This window comes from Cryptomeria japonica, chromosome 5, assembly GCF_030272615.1.
Source record: "Cryptomeria japonica chromosome 5, Sugi_1.0, whole genome shotgun sequence".
Taxonomy (NCBI): Eukaryota; Viridiplantae; Streptophyta; class Pinopsida; order Cupressales; family Cupressaceae; genus Cryptomeria; species Cryptomeria japonica.
In genome coordinates this window covers 712,444,815-712,468,105 of record NC_081409.1, presented here as the reverse complement: position 1 = coordinate 712,468,105, position 23,291 = coordinate 712,444,815, and the positions used below count along the sequence as shown (strand labels likewise).

Sequence of the window (23,291 nt, the reverse complement as noted above, 5' to 3'; positions counted from 1 at the left end):
CATTGATCACGGAGTGTGATCTGAAATATTAATGCGAAAAATTATACTCAGTTTGAATCCATCAAACCACATACAATCGAATCCACAGGTTATAAAAATTCCAGGGCTGATTTTTCCACAATATACATCTTAAAACTCAGCACACAAAAAAAAAGAACAAAGTATAAAGAAGGCTAACAATTTGGCAAAAAGCTGTTTTCAGTCTTCCATTTTAAAATCTCACTAATAGTATCCAGAAAGTATGCGAAAATTAAAAAATTAAAATAGAATCTGGTACAGAAAGAGCTTAGACATTCCAGCCACTTAAACCGCATCAAATCTCCACAACAATTTCTGCAGATAATGACCTAACATAATTGTAATTTGTCACCGATTACAAGGTTTATTTAGTTCATGATTTTGCTTAGCGAATCAAAAGAATAAAAAACCCAAAAACAAATCCAAAAAGAGCATTCTCTTCCCAGTTAAAATCTTAATTTCTTCCCATAACATCTTCAGTTAAACAAACTAGAAAGCATTGCTGTTTCAACAATTATGTGAGGTATGCAGAATAACCCTTTGAAATACATCTGCATGAGATTTCCATAATCAACTAGTAGCTCTACACGTTATATTAATGTTTGAAGAACACAAAAACTCGAGAAAGCAAAAAGAAACAATAATAATATTACCAACCTAAAAACATATGCAGTTACAGAAAACATGCCACATGCAGATGAAACACTTATCTACAGTAAACATCAGTTCATTATTATTGGCAGATACTCTGAGATATCTTAAAGAAAAGAAAGGGTCTTATCTCCCTAAAGTCATATCCCCGTACCATAGGCATATCAAACAGTGTATCAATAGAAAACATTTTACTCAAACCAAATCTCTAGGCTTCATTCCTGATTCAATAACACCCACAACCTCCAACATAAATCATTATGCTAGATAGATAATAACATGACTAGTACCAGGTGCAAATCTGTGAAATCATGACTGCTATATGAGACTTTGCATTTAGAATAGAGCTGCGGGGCCCAACATTCATTCCAAGAGAAGTTTTCCGGTGAACCCCTGATACAAATTCAAATCAACAGTTCACAGTTTGTGTTAGAAGCGCAACGAGACTTAAAATAGATTGCAACCAATTGCAACTCAACTACCATTTTCTCAATAATAACAATATTGTTTCAGTAAAACTCTACTTTTGCAAGATAACTTAAAGAAAAAATGAAAGGTCCAACATTTAAACCTGTTATTTTTTCTGAGGTAGTAAACAAAAAACAATAACAAGTCTAATAATAAATCATACCAGCCAATGGTGACAAGCATGCTGATTTGAGACAGTCTTATTTATCTGTAGAAACCACATTGTAGCACGATCCCTTAATGAAAATAACTTTTCACTTGCCTTGAACGGTGCAAAAGACTGATCATTTGCAAAGCTCAGTTCTATTATCTGTAGAACCCCCATAATTACACGATCCCTTAATGCAAAAGACTGTTTCCAGCTTGCATTAATATAAGAGCAGTTGCCGACACAGAATTTGCATAATCTTGACCATAAAATAGTTGAACGCCTCATGCACATTTCCGAGCTGTGGTCGGCATGCTCAAGATAAGTATGAATTGATTGTCATTCAGATTCATAGATACCCTCCTCGTCAGACAACTCATCAAAGGTTCGCAAATCTAACTGGTATCTTAGGATCCCACCAATTCCACCAAATCCTCTGCAGAACTGAGAACCTTCCTGTGATTTATTAGTCACAAATTCAAGCGTACAGCCAAAATTTTTGTATTCAGTAGCAAACCACTCCAACAAGGACATCTTGTCTAGAACTTCTAGCACTGTTCCTGAGTCTTGATCCTTGAAATTGTCTAAATCAAGCTCTGCCTCTTTGCTTAGGTGCTTAATGAGAGTTTCACCAGTGACACTATTCTTTAGGATATATCTGTTAATATCTAGGCTCTCCCACACAATCAGCGTTTCAACAGCTCCCGTCTCCAGACCCTTTAAAGTGTCATCAATACCAAATACATACTTACCTGTATCCTGACTTATTTCTGCAAAATATTTCCCTATCAGGCGCTTTTCTTGAATAAACTTGACATTTGATAGAATCTCAGCAGACAGCTCAATAGCCTGATTAAATCCATTCTCTCCACCATATGACACATCAACAACATTAAGTATCTTTGCCTGAAGCCTGGCATCAAACATATCAGATTGGCTCAATTCAGTCTTAAAATCTGCAGACCCTGCCAAAATCAAACCAGCAACGTTTGGCTGACTGGTAGCAGGATTGATAAAGAACTGAGTTGCTAGCTCTGCAGTTTTTCGAACATAATTGTGGCGTTTCTCCATACGAAGACGTGCAAAACGCAAAGCTGATTGTCCTCCCCTTCCATGCTTCTTGGGCAAATCTACAGTGAACTTATGAAGCACTTCGCGAGTGTTACCACTCAAGGTCCCAAAAAGAGTCCCATTACCATCCATAACTATAAATCCAAACTTCTCATCAGATGCAAGAAGTTCATCCAGGGCCTCTGTGTGGAATCTACTATCGCAAAGATACAATGATGCATTTATGGGCTTGAAAGGTTCAAAATCAAATGTTACTTTCTTTTCTTTTCCATCGTCTGTGATAATAGTTCCTGTATAAAGCACCAATCCATTTGGTGGGACTTTACTGTAAAGCTTCAGCCTTTGCTGAGCAGAAGTTATTGCTCCTAAAACTGATTGTCGGTTAACCCTGCTCTTAATATTTGATGCAGTTCCAAACTCATCACCAAGCATTTTCGTGACACGAGAAATCTGATCCCTCGGAGGCATTACCAAAGAAATCATACTCGTGCCGCTACCCCTAGCAGTCTCCAAGGCCTTAATTAATTTTTTGATCTTCCATATCTGAATGTTCTTATCAGTTTCCTGAGCATCTGCCATGTTTAAAAGATGCCTACTTTTACTCAGGAGAGCTTTCAACACCTGAAAAATCCCTGATATAAACATTGAACAATTCATATCCAGTTAAACTCTAGAACACCTTTCTATACAGCCAAAAAGAGTACTTTGAACATAATTTTGCATGACTTAACTAAGAACAAGCACATTTTACGAAACAGAAATGCGATTAGAATGTAGGTTCCCAAAGCTTATACGAATGAGTGAAAAGCTAAATTGGAAAGAAACAAACAAACACACAGAAATCTTGAGACATATGCTTATATTTACAGCAAAGAAATAATACTCCAGATATTGCAGCCAGATTTTGAACTCAGTTGAGCTAATAACATTAACACAAATTCATCGCTATAAGTAAAGGTTTCTATAGTTGATTCGGTATATATTTCTAAAATAATTGTTAGGATTAACACTTGGTACAAACACATCATAGGTGATCAGAACGGAGATATGCGAAAAACACAGTATTTCAGCCCAAAAACACTATATTTACTTTTGTGCGCAGGCATGCCCTTATAATAACAGAAGTATAACATGGTGCAAAATTTGTTTGCAAGAATCAAATCGATACTAAATTCTTAAATAAAAGCTTTTAATAAATTCAATGGTCTTATAAGATACTAGAAGTTAAAAAGAATCAACAGCAGTAATCAATATCCTTAGGTGTGAACTTATTCTAGAATAAAAAAAATTCTTAAATAATGCAGTGTTTTTTTTTTTAACGATTCTTTGGATGCGTGAAAAGCTACTTGTCCTTATAAGAAAAGTTGATATAGCTTTGAATGAGTAGGGAGGATGCTCAAGAGAATATCATAAGTCAAGGTGAAGACAAAGAAGAGCAGAGGAAGGGAAGTAATCATTTTGCAATTCTTAGTCCCCTTTAAGTTCGTTCCTTTTTCCAGGATTTTGTACGCTCTCTTGACAATCTTCATTACAAGAGAATAACGGAAGCCAAGGTGAAGACAGATCAAAGCAGAGGAAGGCAATTATTGTTATGGTAATTAAGGTAAGTAATCATTATGGGTAATTCCTGTTCCCCTAGATGAAGTTCCTTTTTTCAATTCGTTGTACGCTTATTACAAAAGAATACCAGAAGTCAAGGTGAAGTCAGATAAATTCTCATTCACCTTGAATAAGGTTATTTTTTTAAATTCCTTATGTACTCCAAGATAATACTCTAGAAGGTAATTCTTATTCCTCTTGAATGTAGTTCCTTATTCTGTCTCTCTTGTAAATTAGTTTAGCACCATTAGTGTAGAAGAAGATTGTTAGCACTAACAGAGTGTGAAAGAAGATTGATACAAGAGAGGGCACTGATATTGAATGATGCTTTTAAAGGACAGAAGGTTTTCATCCTTAAATTGGTCCCTTGGGTCTTGGTGACCCATCCACGAAGTTAATGGTTTGTTTAAAAGGCTTAGTTTCCATAAGCTGGGGCATTTACCTGATTGTTCCTAGATCGAAGTTAAAGGTAAACATACATTAGTTCACCTCTAAGTGCCTTCAGAAAGGGTACACCCTAGCCATAAGCACAAAAACTCATCGGGAAACAAAAAAAATATTACAGATTAATTCGGTAAAGAAAATAAACAATTCTCTGAATAAGAAGCATTTAGAAACACTTACATTTATTTGAAGTTAACAAGAAGTTAAAGACGTTAAAGATGGCATAAAAAATGCCCGAAGTAATGGTGTAATGCTAATGGGAACCCTCAAAAGAGATTGAACCATGTTCCAATCACCTTGATCGTGATAAAGGCAGCTTGTACTCCCAAAGGGTTATATTTTGAGCGTTGCCAGAGGTTCAAATCAAAAGAACATGACACTAACCCATAAGCTGCCCCAAGATATTAGGGCAAAAAGATAAAACACGAAAAATAAATAAGATGACTGAAATCAAAAGAAAGAAATCTGAAACTAAAAATGGAACACAATTAACTACTCAGATGAAAAATCATTATTAATTAGCCTTCAAAGGACTCGTGATGCAACTGCAACAATCCATCAATGACCACTACAAAGCAGCCATTAAGCACAAGCGTGGAAAACAAAAACACCACGTGCCCATTTAAGTAAAAGGTTAGATTTGAATATTGCAATTTTGATGGTAATGCAAAATTAAAGAGAATCCACAAAAACTAAAAAGGAACATGTCCCCATCCCCATTCCCTGGACAGCAGGGCATCAGAAGTCTCCTGCTGCCTCCTGTCTCCGGTAACATCCTAAGGACATACTCCATAGTGGTTGGATGTCACCAGGACACTTGGACATCCCCGGGAAACCTTCGAGGCAGTTTTAATTTTTGTAATGAGTGAAGGGAGAGGGAATTCTTATCCTCCCCTGGTTCTTCATTCAGACAAATAGTGGTCAGAGCAGAGGAAATTACCTCTACAAAAGAGGTCGAGGCAGTGATAGCGGTTGCAGGAAAAAAAAATAGATCAAGATTCCAGGTCTGAAAGACCTTGCATGCAGGCTCTGGATGAAGATTCTTTCATTTGTTTGGAATAAGTTACAAGTTTAGTACTGTATTTTCTTTATATTGTCATGTTTATTAAAAAGTGTGAAACACATTTAAGAGTTCCTAGTTCAATTGGTGAGGGTGATGATATGTTTCTTGATCATGCCATTCACCAAGGTTCAAAATCCCTAGAGGTATGAGATAAGAAATGAGGTTGGGATCATGTTCTGGTGACTTTGGTGGAATGTATACATATCAATCCCTGACTCTTAACTAAGAGGCATCAGCATAAGCTCATGTTACCGTATCGATTAGGAGAATGAATGTATGGACGATATAAAATCCTCCATTAAAAAAAGTGTGAAACATAATTTAATTATTCAATGCATACTCGGGAAATAAATCTTAGCAGAGTCTTGGCAGCAAAAACTTGTCTAGATAGAGCCATGAGTTTCTGGCGAGTCCTACACTAGAAATCAAGAGTATTTGGCGGGCCTAAGCACAAAGCTCGCCATGTAAAGGAATAACAAGCGAATGGAGGAAAATGTGATTTGCGCATTCAAAAAACACATTTTTTTTTATTTATTTAAGAAAATGGCATAAGCGATCTGAAATGTTTTCCTTTAAGCTAGATTGGTGATGGCTCCATCCCTTGTACCACGACAGAGAATGTCTGGAGTGATGCTCCAAAACTGCCGGGAAGGGCACTATGCCAAACCTCCACTAGATTTATTTAATAAATTTATAAATATTATAACTGCATTTGGTATAAAGTTTATATTTTATAATGCAATTTAAATATTTTTACTATTTTTTAAATTACTGAATTTTACCAAAAAAAATTTAATTTTATCAAGAACAAATTTTGGTCTACCATTTACGAAATATAATTTGAGGTAAATTCTTCGATCGATAACCCTAATAATTGTCTTCACAAAAGCCCAATATGTATCAGAAAGTAGATAATCATTAAAACGATTTCATCTACTTGGGGTTTATCATGAACTAAAGACACTAGAATTAAGGCTTCCTGTAAATACAGGAACTTCATATAGCATGAATTTTAACTAATAACTAAGCCAATCCAATGCAGGGATTTTGTCTTTCGGACACGGACAGCAGGGGAGATCCTTTGGCTGTCACTTGTACTGGAGGAAATTAGTGACGCATCCCACGAAAGCTAGCTGATGAGGCTGGGAATTCTGCGTGCAGCAAGGTATCTCATTTTTAATTTTAAAAAAAAGACAATTTTTTTTCAAAAGAAAAAGCAGGAGAAAAAGGGCACATTGAAAGCTTGTATGCTTCCATGTCCCCTATTAAACCCTAAACACACCATAAAGGTAGCCTTTTCATCCATTGGCATTGCCATTTACAAATTATAATAATCATTTTTTATTCGCAGCTGTGAATTTGAAGAGGGAGGGATTATACACACTTTTGATCCCAAATATGATGATTTTTTCGCAAAATTTACAACTTAGATTAAAAAGTTTACTTGATATGTTATGATGCTCTACAAAGTACAAACAATATGCCATCAGAATCATATGGTTACACACTCTTATTCTCACGATCATTAGCCATCAACAAAACAATTTAAATTATTAGGTAGTATTCTTTGATTGTTTGATTCTTAAAAAACAAAGTAAACATATCATATATTCAATCATTTTATAATTTTATAATTTTATTAAATATTCGACGGGCTGCATACCCCCAAAATCCCAGCATTTTCAGGTTGGAAACAATCACCAAGACACGGAAACAAGAAACAAACGTCGTGGCCCTGCCTCACCACCACTTGCAGGAGAGGCATTACCGATACGTACATACAGGTGACAGCCAGGAAATTCGGTCTTTGAAAAACGCTAATTCTTTTCAAGTATCAGAGGAGAATAACTGCAAACAAAGAGTAAATCCCAAATCATTGTTAAAGCTCTATAAATTTTATTATTGATTGCTGATTAATTTGAATTAAAGTTTTAAAACTCGGACTCGCCACGGACTCGGCAAACCAAAAAATTGGACTCAGACTCGGACTTGTGAAAGACTCGCAAAAGACTCGGCCAAAAAAAAAAAACCGAAGAAATTAATGCATTTAGAGAACATAAGAGCCATAATTGAAACATTACACATGTCATATGATCTCCAAACACTCAATATTTGAAATTTCATCATTCATACTCATAGCTTCAAACTTTGAAATGTATAATAAAGTATAAGTTTATAAATGTTTACAAAATTACATATAATGATAGGTCTAGATCTTGGGGGAGAGAGGAGAGACTAAGATAGAGAGTAGTAGAGAGAGGGAATAGAGGAAGAGTGATAGGGAGATAGATAGGTCTAAAATTCGAGGCAGATAAAGTGAGTGAGATAGAGAGGGCGAGAGAATGCTAATAGGAGCCTACTGATCACTGAAATTTGACTAAGTCTGAAAATTTAAAAGATCTTCTAAAACCTAGAATTTGCATTATCATTCCTAGAGATCTGAAACCACTCTCAAACATCCTGCCAATATATACATGAAATATAACTTAAAGTATACTTAAATGTTATATTTCATGTATATATTCTGATGAAGGGAATGAGACTCACTTGAAAAAAAAGATTTAGACAATTTTTTGACTTGTTTTATGGGTTGCACGAGTCTAGTCAAAAGACTTGCGAGTCCAAGTGAAAGACTCGTGCGAGTCAATTAGAAAGACTCGCGAGAGGTCGTGGTGCCACTAGACTAGCAAGTCCATGGCGTGTCCACGAGTCTTAAAACTATGATTTGAATAAAACCCTAAAGGAAGCTGTGTGAAATGTTTTCGTAGAGGTATCGAACCTAAAAGGAGGCTCTTGTAAGCGTTGATTCGGCCATTGGCCATTCAACCATATGAATCCACTCCTAAGATTTACACAAAAAATTTATTGGATATTTATTTCTTTATATTAGATTATTATATACTTATTAATAATGATTAATTATTAGGCATAGTGTGATGGTTAATGTTGGCGGTGTGGTTCTTATCACGAAGGTTCAAACCCCACAGGGATGTTACTCATGAGTTGGTCTCCTATTTCTGACCTCACCAATTCATAGCTCCCAAACAAAAGATGTTTACCCTTAAAAAAATTCAATTATATAATTATTTTATTCTTATTTAAAATATTACAATTTGATATATAGATATAGATATCTATTATTAATATATATAAATCAAGATTAAATATAATATTAGGGCTTCTTAAATAGAATCTCCACTTTGTATGAAAAAATGAATATACATTAAATTTAATGTCAATAACATTAGTAATAGAATATTAAACATTAAGTATATTAAAAGACTACAATTCGAGTTTATCTTGGATAGTGGATTCCATTTACGATTCATTATGAAAGAAGTGCTTCAATTAGGGTTTATCATTAATAATATTAATAAAAAATTTAATAGAGATGATAAAACGTGACGAGACATGAGAGTGTAAGTTCACACAGACATATGAAGTACATCACCACAAAAACAGTGCAGCAACAAAATGCCAGAGTAAGAAATCCTACAGTAAAAAAGCACATACCAGAATAAAATAGATAAAACTAATATTTTTGTAAGCTAGATGTGAGAACGAAAAATGTGGTTTGCCTTATTTTATCATTTAACTTACAAAAATTGTTTGTCCTGTTATTATAATCTTTATGATCAGATTGTACAATAAAATTCCAAATTAGACAACAAAATATTTATCTTTAAATAAAAATTAGCATAGAAAGATACAGACTTCCATGAAAACCTAAAAATCCTCTTTCAACTGTACCTCAGAACTCTCTTTGAAAGTAAACGACAAAATATTCATCTTAAAATAAAATTATCATAGAAAGATACAGACCCATGATAACCTAAAGCTGTACCTTAGAACCCTCTTCAACCCTCTTTGAAAGTAAAATATTTCAAAAAAATTCAAACAAAATAATAAAATTCCAAAAACTAAAAAAGGGTGCTTAATCCTTAAGGGTTTCAGGCAAGGCAAAAAGAGGTAATAAGTTCGTTCACCCATGAAAACCTAAAGCTGTAACTTAGAACCCTCTTCGAAAGTAAAATATTTCAAAAAAATTCGAACAAAATAGTAAAATTCCAAAAACTAAAAAAGGGTGCTTAATCCTCAAGTATTTCAGGCAACCGCAAGGCAAATAGAGGTAATAATGTAAGTTAAACCACTCCGGCTTTGTCACATAAACAAGGCACAACTATAAGGGTTTTCTGCGAACAGAGCTAAATTATGATTTTACTCTAAACAGGGCACACTAAAGATATGGTTTATGAGGGCTACATCTACGGCACTCCCACATTAGATAGACAATAAATAACAAAGAAACTGAAAGGCTGTAGTTAGAGCACTCCCCACTATAAGTCTATAAATAGATGATCATAAGTAACCAAAAATATTAATGATATTAGGTTTCCACAATTCATAGTTTTGTTCAATGCTGCTTTTGGGTTAAGATCAAAAATTTCCACACAATCCAATTCAGAAGCAGCATTGAACATAACCAAAAATACATAAAGATCACCAAAGGCAAGTGCATCTCAGAGAAGGAAAATAATAATAATAAATAATTTTATCTAATTAAGTTCTATAATTGCACAAAAAAATTAAATTTACAATCTTAATTGGTTCAAGTTGTTTACAGCCTACATAGTATTGATAAGGTTGTTTCTGGATTCAGCTATATATCCTTTTTCAATCAATCTTTCGGATCATGCTCAGTAATCCATTTTTCCTTAAAAAAAACAGAAACTAAAAGATTAAATTGCAAGCACAACCTTAAAAAGGGGGGAAGAATGGAGGACCTGAAAATGCAGGTCATGACATGATGTTAAAACTTCATAAACCTACAGAAGATATTAGAGAATGAAAAGAACAGACATGCAATGTACAGAACCCTTTCATGCAAACAAAAAATCTAGATTACTAATAATATCCAGATTTACTCCTACATATGTTATTTCACATATGTATGTATATAATATTTCGTTTAAAACAAAATCAAGACTTTAATGCTACGAAGAGGCAATGAAATATAAACCAAAACAATCCAGATTGATAAATCATGGAATAACAGAATATTCAAGATTTAAAATCAATAGCGTTCATATATTGATACAATATGATGGTTTAAATGTACTGGTATTCTTGGCATAAGATTCAAACTTCTTTGGATTGTTATTGTTGAGTGTTCATGTTGCAGATGAGGTCCCCTGAATAACCTCACCAATTGGGTTGTTATTGTTTGTTATTGTTGAGAGTTCATGTTGCAGATGAGGTACCCTGTTTATGACCTCACCAATTCATAACTAAAGATCAAAAGAGTTCATGCCTTCAAAAAAACAAAAAACTTTGCAATCAATAACAAACGTCCGTCAATTGAACATTAGGGTTAAATTATATACGTTTGGACATTGCTTTTGTTTCACTGCCATCATCCACCCATCCATACTGAAATACAGACAAGAAACATAGTTTCTCTTAAAGTTTAGTAATTCAAATTAAAATAGTTTTTAAAAAACTTAAAAAGGGCCAACAATTTAAATCGAAGGATTATTGAAAAATTCTGAACCATAAAATTCCCACCATATTACCTATACAAAATTCTTTCAAACCCCAAGCTCCGCATGTACTCTTGCCCCAAAAATCCACTTTAAATTAGTTGATTTACGGAATAAAAAATTGATAAGAGTTGAAAAAAGAAAAATAAATCAATCCGAAAATCCCTACCCAGAAAACATCGTCAAAGATATTTGCCATAAATCCATTAAAATTACAAACACAGCATTTTAAAATTTACCAGTCTGAATCTCTTAAATATTTGGAAATTTCGAATTTATTTGAATGCTTCTTACTTTATCAGTAAAGTTTAATAAATTAATAGTTCATAACTAATTAAGTTAGTTGAGCCTAACAATTTGAATTTTTTAACAAATAGAGATTGAGATCGGGTAAATTTGATAAAATGAATACTCTCACATCATATAGTTAAACAGAAAGAGGTTGATTATTTGTGCACCCAGAGCACCGGCCTTCCACGCAAATTCAGCTTTAAACAAAGATTCAGAAACTGATAGAATAAATACTCCTTAAATCTTCAGATACAGTCAGAAACTGATAGAATATATACTCCTTAAATCTTCAGACACAGTCTAAGGAGGCAGTTATACATTCATCCAGAACATCAACCCTTCAAATAAATAGATACTCCTCAAACCTTGCTTGTAAGTAAACAGAGGGATTATCCATGCACCAAACTTGGTTGTAAGCAAACAGAGGGGTTATTCATGCACCAAAACACAAATCTTCCTCACAATTTTCTTTTAAGCTAATTTAAAGATGCTTAAACTCATCCTCATGGCACCCTTATTCTATTAGTAAATGTAAATGATTTATAAGAAATTCATGAGAGATCAGGTCTTGTTAAATAGAAAAACCTAATAATTTAAGAAATCAGAAACTTAAATAATACCCAGAATAAATTTAATAAAATGTATGCCCCTCAAACCTTTACACCAATTATTAATACATTCAAATTACTGTATAACAACAAACTTTAAAAAGATAAAACATCCCATAACAAAATTTATAAAAATAAATATAAAAAACGCATAACAAAACCCCAACCCCTATAAAACCCTAAAATTCTAGGCAAAGCTCTCACATGCACAACAAAGATCAGATTTCTCTGAAATCCCATGACCCTTGAAACAGACATTCACATTACATTAAAATCATTAAATCCTCATATAAAATAGATTTTTCCCAAGAAAAACACAAGAAAAATCTGTCAGATTCAAAAATAAAATATAACAGAATTGCCATACCTGACAAAAGGCAAATATATTCCACCTCCACAGAGTGCACTCCGCTGCTATCGAATATGGAAGAAACGGGAATATCGATTTTATTGGAGATGGGCTGAGGAGAATGATATTCTTGTGTGCGTCTCAAGATAGAGGATGTTTCGTTTACGTATCTATTGCTACGTGTCAGTCGTCCATGATTTATACATTAATGTAATAATGATATATGAATAGTTTCCAAGGTTGAGCTTGGTGATGAGGTACGGAAAACATGCAACAAAAATATCTGAGCCATGTGGTGCCATAGTATAAAATAACAATTAGAAAACTATTGTCCGTATAATTATAAAATAATTTTAAAAACATCTGAACTTTATAAAGTAGATTCTGAAAACTATTATACAAAATAATATTAAAAGACTGTCCATTTCATATGCATAAGGTCAAATCTAAGGTTTTAAAAATTATTTAAAGGTATATTCATACACTTAAAAAATAATTATAAAATCATTTTAAGATTTATAATGTTTTAAAGTAGTTAAGATTTGTGAATTTCAAGATCCCCTCATTTATGATTACGTTGTCTTTTTTAAGAATTAATTATTTTATAAAAGATTAGTTTTCTAATTAATCTATTTTATACGTGATTAAGAAGTTAATTAATAAGGTGGGTTATAATTAATTGTTTGATAAATAATATTTTTGATGTTTTAGAACATGGTTAAGATATTAATAGTTAATGATTTTTATAAATGTGGAGAGTTTTTACATATAACTTAAATTGGTATAGTGGTAGAGAATTTGTGTTCTTGAAAGAGGGGTCACAAGTTCAAGTCCCACAAAGAAGTAAAGTATATATGCTTCATGGGCTTCAACATATTATTGATCAAAAAAATTTGTCAAGAATTTTTATTTTTTGATTAAAAATTAAAGGAGCTTTTTTTAATAAAAGTAAAACGTGTTCCCTTTTCTCTTATGATTTTGGATTTGACTTATAAGTTTATTTTTTATTTCTTAGGGTCTAGAGAAATTTAAGTGTTTAAATTGGATGTTTAGATTATAGGGTGATGGATGTTACATAATAAACTGATTATTTGAAAAAAAAAATGTTGGCCAAGGATTGTTTGTGGGTATATTTTGGAGGAAGGGAGAAGAATTTGAAATTTGCATATTTAATCAAGAGAAGGATAGAGAGAAGGAATGCTTGTTTATCCATTAGTTGTACTTAAGTAGATTAGGCACCTTATTCATATATTAATGGAGATTGGAGGATGAAAACCCCTTAACTTCTATATTCAGTTAGTGGATGAAACCTCTTGCAACAATCATGAGCAATTATGCACAAATTATAATTGAGCTTCACCTATTTTCCATTTGGGTGGCTTTAATAGCACATCTTGTTTTAAGTTTAAGGTGGCTCTCTTAGCGTCTAGGATTTGTAATTCTTAGGCAATTCATAAACCATCTACCATAAACCAAGAATAATCAAAGATAAATGGAGAGAGAAAGGGGGGATAATGAAGGATGAAGGGAGAGGTAGCAAGAAGAGAGAGAGAGAGAGAGAGAGAGAGAGAGAGAGAGAGATGTGGGATAGTATAAAGTAGAGATGGGGGAGGGAGAATTAGAGAGAGACGTGAGATGAGAGATAGATAGGTAGGTAGACCCTCAACCCTCCATCATCATGCATTACCCCTACACCCTAAACCCTAAACATTAGGAGATACACCTTGAACCTTATACACTAAACCCTAAAACATGATAAATTATAATTTAACACTAAAACATATACCCTCAACCCTAAATTATATACCATCAACCCTCAATATTGAATTATAAACCTTGTAGGTCCCTCAACCCTTCACCCTATACCCTCAACCCTAAATTCTATATGTGCTCAACCCTAAAAGTTATACTCTTAAACCTTAACCCTAAATTTTATACTCTTAACCCTAAACCCTAAATGTTAGATACTTTCAAACCACGGGGGCTTCACTAAATAGGCAATATCATATCACGTGCATTCATATTGAGGGGTTTAATATCCCAAAAATGAAGGTGCAATATATTGCCCATCAGTGAAAATAGGGGGGTTTTTAATTCGGGCTATGAAAAAATGCAATATTTTGTGCAAATAGGGGGGCTTTTAATTCAGGCTGTTTATTGGGAGGGGGTGGATAAAAAATGAGTTTAGGGCAATATTTTTTGAAAATAGGGGGATTCTTTAGTATGCCATGAATGCAGGTGATATAACCCTGGTTCACTAAGTGAAGCCCCTATGTCTCAAACCTTGAGCCTAAATGATATATTCTTGATTCTCAACCCTAAATTCTATACTCTCAAACCTTAGCCCTAAATGATATACTCCCAACCTTCAACCCTAAATGCAAGATACTCTCAAGCCTTAACCCTAAACTATAATCTCAACCATCAACCCTAAACTCTTGGTCTAGAGAGAGATAAAGGTCCAAAGAGGAATTGAGAGAGAGGGGGATACAAAGAGAGGAAGGCAATGCAATAGAGTGTTACTCTTTGCAAAAACATGAGCATGTTAGAAAGAGTGTGTTTTTGTTCATAAAAATGTGAGTGAATTAGAGAGAGGGAGGTAAGAGTGGAGAGGGAGGGAGGGAGAGAAATATGGATAGATAAGATGTTTATCTTCATAAGAATGCAAGCACATTATAACTTGCTCACATTCCTATGAAGATGATTTTTTAAGCATTAGGAACACTTTTTCTTCCCAAAAATGTGAGCACATTATAATGTGCTTTCAATATATCCTACTTTTGGAAATCCAAACCTTAGGTTTGGAGTTTCCTTAGGCATTCAACTAAAAGGCTTGGACTAACTTTTTAATCAAGGACATGCTTTTGACAAATTTTAGAAAAATGGCACAATGTCTATTGTGTGGTCCATTAGGTTTGCATGTCTTCCAATGCAAAGTTTAAAAATACCACAATAACGTTAATCTCTCTCTTAGCTTTCCAACCATGTAATGTTTTTTATGTTTTGAGTACCTTAAGGTTTTCATCTTTAATTTCTTTTCTTAGTGTATGCATTTTTTGTCAAAACCCAATGTGTTGTATTGTAGATTTCATTTTTTAACCATACATAAAAATTATATTTTTAGAAACTAGACTCTATTCTATACGTAGTAAAAAAATTGGAATTATACTTTCAAACCTTAACCCTAAATTCTGTACTCTCAACCCTAAATGCTAGATACTCTCAAACCTTAACCCTAAATGCTAGATACTCCCAAACCCTCAACCCTAAATTCTAGATACTCTCAAACCTTAACCCTAAATTCTAGATACTCTCAAACCTTAACCCTAAATATTATACTTTCAATTCTCAACCCTAAACTCTATACTCTCAAACCTTAACCCTAAATGATATACTCTCAACCTTTAACCCTAAATGTTAGATACTCTCAAGCCTTAACCCCAAACACTATACTCTCAACCATCAACCCCAAATCCTTGGTCTAGAGAGAGATAAAGATCTAAAGAGGAATTGAGAGAGAGGGATACAGAGAGATGGATGGAAATAGAGGAGGAAGGGAATGAGATAGAATGTTTCTCTTTGCAAAAGCATGAGCATGTTAGAGAGAGTATTTTTCTCTTCATAAAAATGTGAGCACATTAGAGAGAGGAGGGACAAGTGAGAGAGAGAAAGGGAGGGAGGGAGACAAAAATGGAGAGAGGATGTTTATCTATATAGGAATGTAAGCACATCATAATGTGCTCACAATCTTATGAAGATGAATTTTTGAGCATCAAAAATACTTTTTCTTCCTAAAAATGTGAATATGTTATAATGTGTTTGCGTCATATGCTATTTTGAAAAATCTAAACATGAGGTTTGAAATTTCCTTGTGCATTCAACTGAAAGGCTTGGACTAGCTTTTTAATAAACAAGGATGTGTTTTTGACAAAAAATTTTAAAAAAAGGTATATTGCCATTTATGTAGTCCATCAAGTTTGCATGTCTTCCAATGCAAAAATAAAAAATACCACAATAATGTTAAGCTCTCTCTTAGCTATCTAACCATGTAATGTTTTTCATGTCTTGAGTATGTTAAGCTTTTCATCTTTAATTTATTTTCTTAGTGCATGCATTTTTTTTGTCAAAAACCAATGTGTTGTATTGTCAATTTCATGTTTTGACCGTAGATAGAAATTACAAATAAATTACATATTTAGAAACTAGACTCTATTCTATGTACAATTAAAAATTTAATTTTGATTATTTTTCATAAAAAATCCACTTGCAAGTGACAAAAATTGATGCTCTTGGTATGCTCAATCTCTTAAAACCAAAATACTCAAAATTCCCTATGGATTGATATTGGATAGCTCAAAGTCAATATTTAGCAATACGTATCGAATTTGTGAGGAAAAAAAGGACTAGTTTTATAAGAGGATATTCAAAAAAAAAGATCCTAGACATGCAAATGTGTTCTTTTCACTTTTGAAAATTGAAATGTGCGCTCATGATCTGTTCTTGTAGTCCCTTTATAAATTCTCCTTACGAATTAATTGTACATGGAAGTCTTTAAATGCCAAGGCAAGAATGCTACTTCTACTTTGTGGTGGCATGACACTGTAATATCCCTTACAAAATTTATATTAGATTTGATTCTTCTTTCAAAACCTTAGATTTAATATTTTTCAAAATTTGAAAAGTTGAATCAACATTGCCAAGGAAATTGTCTAGACATTCACACTTGAAAAGCCAAAATATTCACACAAACTGAAATAAATTGATTTTATAGATTTGCAGAAAGGAAATAAATTGCATATGTTCTACGAGTTTGTTCTTTGTAATCCAGTAATATCTGTTGTTTGAAATCAATAACGTGTTCTGATCTTCTATTTATTCCTTTATGACTCATGCTACGCACGTAAGTGGTGTATGAGAATTACTGGGATAGACAATATTGTGGTGATATTCTTTCCATGAGTCTGTAAAGTTGTTGACTTTGCAGGTTTACTGGAGGTTTTTGTTTATTGTTTATAATATGGTTCATACAACACAAACTTTTGCAATCAATTATTTAGGAATTGGAAGCAAAACGATGCTCACAGACATTGCCAGTCAACATCGTTTGAAGCAAAACTTCACTAGAAACCCCCAAGTTGTGACATAAATGAAATGACAATTTGATGTGTCTAACAACAAAAACTGGACAACAAAATATGTTGTTGTCAACAACAATACAAATATGGAACAATCCCTCTAAACTATGCACTCCAAACACCTACAAATTGCTAAAGATGATACTGCAACCTAAAAGCATTCAACACCAATGCAACCTCTAGATGAGATTTCCCCTAGAGACCCTTTGGAGGTCCATGCCTTTGAGTCTCAATATCCTTGGTTTATCAGTCTTAGAGGTCCTTCTTCATCAATTTATCAACCTTTGAAGAAATTACAACATCATTTGGTTATAAATTAACAAGATAGAATGAATCCTTGTTGCAAAACCAAAACTAAATAAATAGCAATTTGTTCAAATTCATTCTTGGAAGTTTGAAGCTTCCGTTTGCCATTTTTCATTCATCTCCTAACATTTTAGTCCAAAACTTCCAATTGTCTCCCCTTATCTAGCAACTTCAATTTCCAATTCACATGCTAAAGTTGTTATTTAAAGACTCATAACATATTTTGATTTTAGCAATATTTTGAATCACTTCTATTATTTTTTCATTAATTCAAATTTGAATAATTTATTTTGATAAATTAAATTTATTGGTTTATCTACAAGTCCCAATTTACTATTTTTAGATAACTAGTCCTACAATAAATAGTAAGGGCTAAATTTAGAAAGCGGACATGACAAATCCTCCCTTCTTAAAATTGCTTGTTCTCAAGCAATTGCAACCATGATGCTCCAATATTCCGATGCCAACATAATCAGTCATATCCAATTGTATATCAAATTGTGACCTTGTATTTGTATGATGTTGCATCTTCCTCCCGTGCATCCTGAAAGTTCCTTGAAAAGTGTACCTATGTCGAGTGACTCTTTTAGTGACTATTTTAATGCATAACCAAATTTCCCATTCCATCATTCTCCAATTTCCTCCCTTAAAAAATGTACCTTCCTTTTCTTGACTTCCAAACTATATAGTTGCATAAGCATTGGGAACTTGTACCAAAAACCCTTGCAACTTCTCCTCTATCATAAATATATTATTTGCAACCTATAAGATTATTACAGCCTTTAATGCATCCTCAACAACAAAAAGTATGCAATTTGCAAACAATTACCTCTTTCACTTTTAAAATGTAGAGATGCTCCCTATAGGAAACAATAATATATGCTCCAAACTTTATCTCTACTTGAAGGATGCTAAATGCAATTTTAGGATCTAATCTAGAATAGAAATCGTATAATTGAGGGACAAAAATTAGCATCATATAACAAGAACCAATACTTCACCAAACTCTAGATATTGAATCTTCAGATAACAATCCATTCTGATGGAAGTTTATGCACCTTCAAAACCCTTCCACTAGCACATATTGCTATCAAAATAAAATTTTCAACATTACAGTAGATTTATTTTTTATGGCAAGTTCTACCATGTTATGAAAGTTAATGATATGCTTGAATTGTCTCCTTATAACACCTCTAGGGCAATCTCTTTCAGCAAGTCAAAAAGTGTCTTGGATCTCTAGCTGGAAGTGCACTGTCAACTTGTTCCTAGTACTTTTGAGGCAATCTAATTTGTGTTTCATAATGGACTATGATAATAGCCAATGTAAACCTCATAAACCAAGTGCATATTTGTAATGTCCCCACTCTAGTTAGCATCAGTTGCCAATGGGTTAGCCTATCATTTGGACTCTCGTAGGCTAACATGTTTGGATAGAGAGTCTCAGGGGCAGTTCCACTTCTTCAGTGCAGTCTTTTTGAACAGTCTTGGTTCTAGTTCCAGGGCTTTATAGTCAGTGTATGGGCTCAGTAGAGGAACTTACTATTTATAGTAAGTCAATCTGGCAGTAGTGCTATTTTAGTTAGGGCATGTGGACACATGGGGGTTATACAGTGTTGACCCCAGCTTCAGACAGCTCATCAAAAGACTGAAAATTGAGGGAGATATTAATATTTTAGTGGTTAAGTTATTAATTAACTTTTATGGATATTATAAAGTCATAAAGTGACTATATAAATTAAAAGCCACTTAAATATTATAAAGTGACATTTAAAAACCACTTAAATGAAAATTTTCACCCAAATTCATTTTAGAACTATGTAAAGTAATTAAAATAAATTTAATGTATTTTAAAGGCAATTGGGCATACTTTCTTGGAATTCGTGCCATTTGGGGTTATAAGGAAAAAAAACCAATTCAAACTCCATTATTGTTGATTATTTGAAATTGCTTGGTTTTTCTCTATGGATTTTTTGAGACAAGGGTTTCAAAGGGTTTTCTATTGAAGAATGAAAATTCTTCATGGATCTGTGATTTTGAGGTTGTGAAAGATCAGCTGAATTATTGCAACTGAGAGGGCTTCATTCAGAAGTCTTATTGTGCTACATCAGAAGTTATTTCCTTCAGGTATTTGCAGATTTTGAATAAGAAAAATGGGCATTCAGGTTTAGATGTCCCAATTGTAGCATATTTAATTCAATAAGCTAGACGTACTATCCTTTCTTGTTGGTCGTACAGCTTCAAGCTTGGCACATGGGTTCTTGAAAGGGGTGTTTGACTTAGAGGGATAAAGCGGCTTCTTATTTTGTATTATGGTTGCACCATTCCCAACGCCTAGGCTATTCAGGCAATTCCATCAATTTTCTGACCTAGAGAATTCACATTTTGGACTTGTACACTCATTTTGGTTTGTTTCCTAGTTTTGGGTTGGAAAACTCTAGAATTCTTTATTTAAAATAAGGTGAGGACCTACGAGTATGCAATTAGAATAAGAATTATTTGTGGCAGTTACCTTATTGATAATATAGTTGCAGTTGCTCCTTATTTCTTGTCTATTCAGTTTTATGTACAATTATTGCCTGGCACAGTTGTTATTTTTTTTTTAAATTATCCAAAACCTTTGAAAAAACACAAAAACAAATCAACAATAGCATTTCAAGGAAGTTAGAACCAACAAGGTTCTTATAGTGGTATCAGAGCTCTATCCTACCTTCCTGGAGGGTTAGAAGTTCTTATGCATCAACATCAGTTTGGGCCTCACAGGTTTTATACATGCAGGAGACCTGGTTTATAGGGAAACCAGGATCAATTTGAAGAGATACCATTGGAAATCATGGGAGACGGGAATGTTGGCGAACCACGTAGAGAGCCTGTTAACAATGAGGACAAAGAAGCCGAAATTATTATGAGGGGTCTAGTAGCTCGACAAAAATAGGTGGCAAATGCGTTGTAGCAGCTGACTATAACCATACAATAGATCATTATTCCTAGGGGACATATCCAAAATCAGGAAGAGAATGGAAGTGTTGTTGGTCACCCAAGGGAAAGAGTGACACCCACACACACCTATGATAGGCCTACATGCCCAACATTTGTGAGAAATGAACCTGAAGAAGAGGACATTTTTGAGGGGGAAGATGGTGTGGTATTTGCAGATAATGTGATGACAATGCATGATAAGTGGGATAGATTACCACAAAGAGTTAAGGATCATATTAACTTTGATAGGCTCATCAGTTAGAAGAGAGATCATAGCAGGAATTGGAATGACTAGAAATCATGGAACAAATTTAGTGATCTCAGATATGCAACTAAAAAGCTTACACTCTCCACTTTTGATGGCAGTGATAGAGTTACAACCAAAGCTTGGGTTAGCAAGTTGGATACCTTCCTGAACTTACATCCTATGAAAGAGGAAGATGCCATTAAGTTTGCTACTTTGCATTTGGAGGGATTTGCCCATGACTGGTGGCACCATGGGTTGGTTACCTTGCAACATGACCTTATCACTACATATCAGGAGTTTATTGATAGACTAGTTGAGCGCTTTGACAAGAGAGACCCAGAGTTATATTTTAGAGATTTAGCTCAGTTGAAACAGGCAGGCAGCTTGGAGTCTTATATTGGTGAATTTCAAAGGTTCTCAATCATGGTCACAGGTATTTCAGAGAGAAGGCTAGTCATACTATTTGTTGAAGGTCTTTATGAACCTATGAAGGGTTGGATTAAAGATTTTGATCCCCCTACCTTGCAATAAGCTATGAGAAAAGCATGTAGCATGGAACTTACAACTCCACGTAGTAAGTTCACTCCAAAAAATTCAAAACCATCTTGATCCTATAATGACAACAAATCTTATCCAAAGAAACTAGACAATGTTGATCAAAAGAAGAAATTTTCAGCACCTTTGGATAGGGAAACTATAAATGATTTTTGTAGGAAGAGGTTGTGTTTTTATTGCAAGGGCCCTTATGATCAAAATCATGATTGTCCTCTCAAGCCTAAGGGGCAAAATAAGCATATGGAATGGTTTTATGAGGGTGAAAACATGACTGAAAATACAGACCAACAAGCTGATCAATAGGATTCAACAACTGAAAATTCTGAAAATGAAGTTGAAAATGTAGAGGAAATGGAGCTATAGGAAGCTCATATATCTAGCATGCAAATGGAAGGATCCTTTAAGTTGCATGGAATCTTGGCTCGTCAAAGAGTCATTTCCTTACTTGATACAGGAGCATCACACAATTTCATAGATGCACAATTGGTGGAAAAGTGTGGTATTCAAACTCGAGAGTTTGAAGGCATTAAGGTAAAAGTTGTTGATGGCTACACTTTGAATTGTGATAGAGTGATTCCAAATTTGCCTATGAAACTTAATAACCATGAGTTTAAAGCAAATTTTTATGTGGTAAACATGGGGAACAGGGATGTGGTTCTTGGCATGAAGTGGCTTCATGGAATTGGAGAGTTTACACTCAACCTTAGGGATATGGAAATGAAATTTAAGGGTGATGGGAAAAATCATGTACTTAAAGCCATCAAGGACAACAACTTAAGAGTTATAACTCTTAAAAGAATGGAGAGACTTATCAAACATGATATGGTAGAGTGGACAACAGAGTGTAAGTTGATGTCTTCTTATGAGGAGCAGCATAAAACACCCTATCATTCAGATGTACAAGATCTTAGAGTTAAGCACATGAAGTTGTTCAGTGACATACCACCTAGTAGACCTCCTAATAGAGGCATAGAGCACATCATTGAGTTGGAGGAGGGCATCAAGCCCATCATGATTACACCTTACCGACACCCAAAGCGTTTGAAGGATGAAATTGAGAAAACCATCAAAGAACTCCTTGCTATGGGACATATAAGGCTGAGTAAGTCTCCTTTCGCTTCATCAGTGGTTTTGGTGAAGAAGAAAGATGGCACGCTCAAAATATGCATTGATTATAGGATGTTGAACAAAAGAATAATAAAGAACAGGTATCCCATTCCTCACATTGATGAGTTGATAGATGAGCTTCACGGAGCTTGTTATTTTTCTAAAATTGACTTGGGGACTAGATATCACCATATCAGTGTCAGAGAGCAAGATATTGAGAAGATTGCATTCAGATGTCATTGTGGGCACTATGAGTTTTTGGTTATGTTCTTTGGCTTAACCAACACACCGGCTACTTTTCAATCCACTATGAATAAGGTCTTCCAGTCTCAGTTGAGGAGATTTGTTCTGGTATTCTTTGATGACATTTTGGTTTACAATAGAACTTGGGAGGAGCACATGGCTCACTTGGATACTATTTTAGGCATACTTGACAAGGAGTCCTTGTACGCCAAGGAATCTAGGTGTGCATTGGGCATGACAAAACTGTTATATTTGGGTCACATAATCAACAGAGAGGGAGTTTGCATGGATCCTGATAAGGTTCATACCATTATTGATTGGCCTACGCCTAAGACTTTGACTCACCTCAGGGGATTTGTTGGTTTGTGTGCCTTCTACCATAGGTTTGTTAGTAGATTTTCATGGCATGTCGCACCACTTACTGATTTGACAAAGAGGGGTGCATTTGTTTGGACACCTCGAGCACAGGAAT

At 34.1% G+C, this 23,291-nt stretch overlaps 1 protein-coding gene across 4 annotated transcripts; it reads right to left on the bottom strand.

Moving 5' to 3' along the window:
• Nucleotides 1-637: 637 nt before the first annotated feature.
• LOC131030967 (eukaryotic peptide chain release factor subunit 1-3) lies at nt 638-12,440 on the bottom strand. 4 transcript variants are annotated; one of them, XM_057961954.2, is made up of 4 exons: nt 12,269-12,409; nt 7,126-7,310; nt 1,301-2,988; nt 638-1,062 (listed from the first exon to the last, which is right to left on the bottom strand). In XM_057961954.2, the coding sequence occupies exon 3, from the start codon at nt 2,933-2,935 to the stop codon at nt 1,625-1,627; it is 1,311 nt and encodes a 436-aa protein (XP_057817937.1). In that variant the 5' UTR covers nt 2,936-2,988; nt 7,126-7,310; nt 12,269-12,409; the 3' UTR covers nt 638-1,062; nt 1,301-1,624. The 4 variants fall into 4 exon arrangements, with proteins under 4 accessions (XP_057817937.1, XP_057817936.1, XP_057817935.1 ...); XM_057961953.2 differs by lacking the exons at nt 7,126-7,310; nt 12,269-12,409 and adding exons at nt 10,608-10,724; nt 10,847-10,864; XM_057961952.2 differs by lacking the exon at nt 7,126-7,310 and having other exon boundaries at nt 12,269-12,440.
• Between the last annotated feature and the right edge of the window lie 10,851 nt (nt 12,441-23,291).